General features: G+C 72.4%; 1 protein-coding gene across 1 annotated transcript in view; it reads right to left on the bottom strand.

Annotated features, from left to right (window-relative positions):
* The window catches only part of LOC131094602 (mucin-1-like), a 9,171-nt gene that overhangs the window by 2,451 nt on the left and 4,220 nt on the right, over positions 1 to 2,500 (bottom strand). The window contains exon 6 of the mRNA XM_058042255.1: positions 947 to 1,682. Within this exon, the coding sequence (XP_057898238.1) occupies positions 947 to 1,682 (736 nt within the window). The remainder of the gene's footprint in view (positions 1 to 946; positions 1,683 to 2,500) is intronic.

Raw genomic sequence — 2,500 nt, 5'->3', positions numbered from 1 at the left:
TGGTGTCCCGGGCGGCGGGGTAGACCTGGTGTCCCAGGGCCCGGGGTAGACCTGGTGTCCCGGGCCCCGGGGTAGACCTGGTGTCCATGTCCCCGGGGTAGACCTGGTGTCCCGCCCGCCCCGGGGGATAGACCTGTTGTCCCGGGCGGCGGGGTAGACCTGGTGTCCCAGGGCCCGGGGTAGACCTGGTGTCCCGGGCGGCGGGGTAGACCTGGTGTCCCAGGGCCCGGGGTAGACCTGGTGTCCAAGTCCCCGGGGTAGACCTGGTGTCCCAGGACCCGGGGTAGACCTGGTGTCCCGGGCGGCGGGGTAGACCTGGTGTCCAAGTCCCCGGGGTAGACCTGGCGTCCCGGGCGGCGGGGTAGACCTGGTGTCCCAGGGCCCGGGGTAGACCTGGTGTCCCGGGCGGCGGGGTAGACCTGGTGTCCCAGGACCCGGGGTAGACCTGGTGTCCCGGGCGGCGGGGTAGACCTGGTGTCCAAGTCCCCGGGGTAGACCTGTTGTCCCGGGCGGCGGGGTAGACCTGGTGTCCCAGGGCCCGGGGTAGACCTGGTGTCCTAATACCCTGGGTAGACCTGGTGTCCAAGGCCCCGGGGTAGACCTGTTGTCCCGGGCGGCGGGGTAGACCTGGTGTCCCAGGGCCCGGGGTAGACCTGGTGTCCCGGGCCCCGGGGTAGACCTGGTGTCCAAGGCCCCGGGGTAGACCTGGTGTCCCGGGCCCCGGGGTAGACCTGGTGTCCATGTCCCCGGGGTAGACCTGGTGTCCCGCCCGCCCCGGGGGATAGACCTGTTGTCCCGGGCGGCGGGGTAGACCTGGTGTCCCAGGGCCCGGGGTAGACCTGGTGTCCCGCTGGCCCCGGGGTAGACCTGGTGTCCCGCGCCGGCCCTAGCTCACGGCCGCCTAGCCCGTGGCTAGACCTGTGGTCCCTGGCCGGCCTTCCTCTACGGGTGCCTAGCAAGCGGGAAAGGTATGCAGACGGCGCCAGGGAGGCTGATGGGAGAGGCTGGGTGGGGCGCCCCCAACCGCCGACGGGCGTGGGCGGCTCCGACAGAGACGGCAAGGGCAGGGGTAAGGGCAGGGGGCGGTGGCGGGGACGGGGACGGGGCCAGGGCCAGGGAGTGAGGGCACGCGAGAGCGTGCATGCGGACGGGCAGCCAGGCAGGCGGGCGGGCGGGTGGGCGTGCCCCGCCGCCCGGCGGGGGGGCGGGGGCAGGTGGCGGGGGGCGGCGAGGGGGCGGTGTGGTGGCCTGAAGGGATGACCTTGGGGAGTGAGCGTGCGCACGGGGCGGGGGGGGGTCGGTGGGTGTGGCGCTGTATCTGTGTCTGTGTGCGGACGAGGGCCAAGGGCCGGCGGCTTCGTGCCGGCCCCGGGCGCCTCGGCACCGAGCCCCCACGGCCCCCTGGACTGAGGTCGAGGGCGGAAGACCTCTGCGGACCGTGAAAGAACCCGCCCGAAAGTGGCCGCCTGTGTGCTGGCGGTGGTGCCGGCGGCGGCCGCCTCTACCGCTGGGCGGGGCGGGGCGAGCCGCATCGGGGCCAGGGGGGCCGGGCTGTGTAGGGTCTCAGGAGGGCGTGGGTGGGACGGGGCGGGGGCGGGGGCGGGGGCGCTGTTTCGCCAGTTCAGCGTGTCAGCAGGCAGACCACGGGGCACGGGTTGCCCGTCGGCTCGGCTGGGAGTGCTCTGGATACGAAAGGAGGAGAAATAAAATGTGCCAATGGTTATGGTCTGTTTGTTTTTTCCGGATGAGTTTCTCGTTCCAAGCGACTAGAGCGGCCATGAAGTAGGTATTAATCTGGAAAGCGGGGTGGGGTTCATTGCGCGGGACGGGGCCGATCGAGCCGTCTGGCTCCGGGGTGATATGAGGCTGTGAGCGTTGCCCGGCTCCGGGCTCGATGGGGAGGGTGAGGCACCAGGTCTACCCCGGGGCCGGCGGGACACAAGGTCTACCCCGGGGCCCGGGACACCAGGTCTACCCCGGGACCTTGGACACCAGGTCTACCCCGGGCCCCGGGACACCAGGTCTACCCCGGGGCCTTGGACACCAGGTCTACCCCGGGCCCCGGGACACCAGGTCTACCCCGGGGCCTTGGACACCAGGTCTACCCCGGGCCCCGGGACACCAGGTCTACCCCGCCGCCCGGGACACCAGGTCTACCCCGGGGCCCGGGACAACAGGTCTACCCCGCCGCCCGGGACACCAGGTCTACCCCGGGGCCTTGGACACCAGGTCTACCCCGGGCCGCGGGACACCAGGTCTACCCCGGGGCCCGGGACACCTGGCCTACCCCGGGCCGCGGGACACCAGGTCTACCCCGGGGCCCGGGACACCAGGTCTACCCCGGGGCCGGCGGGACACCAGGTCTACCCCGGATCCAGCGGGACACCAGGTCTACCCCGGATCCGGCGGGACACCAGGTCTACCCCGTGGCCGGGGACACCAGGTCTACCCCGGAGCCCGGGACACCAGGTCTACCCCGGATCCGGCGGGACACCAGGTC

This window comes from Melospiza georgiana, chromosome 30, assembly GCF_028018845.1.
Source record: "Melospiza georgiana isolate bMelGeo1 chromosome 30, bMelGeo1.pri, whole genome shotgun sequence".
Classification (NCBI taxonomy): Eukaryota; Metazoa; Chordata; class Aves; order Passeriformes; family Passerellidae; genus Melospiza; species Melospiza georgiana.
Note: the sequence above shows the minus strand (reverse complement) of the source record. Positions and strands in the feature narration are given on the sequence as shown.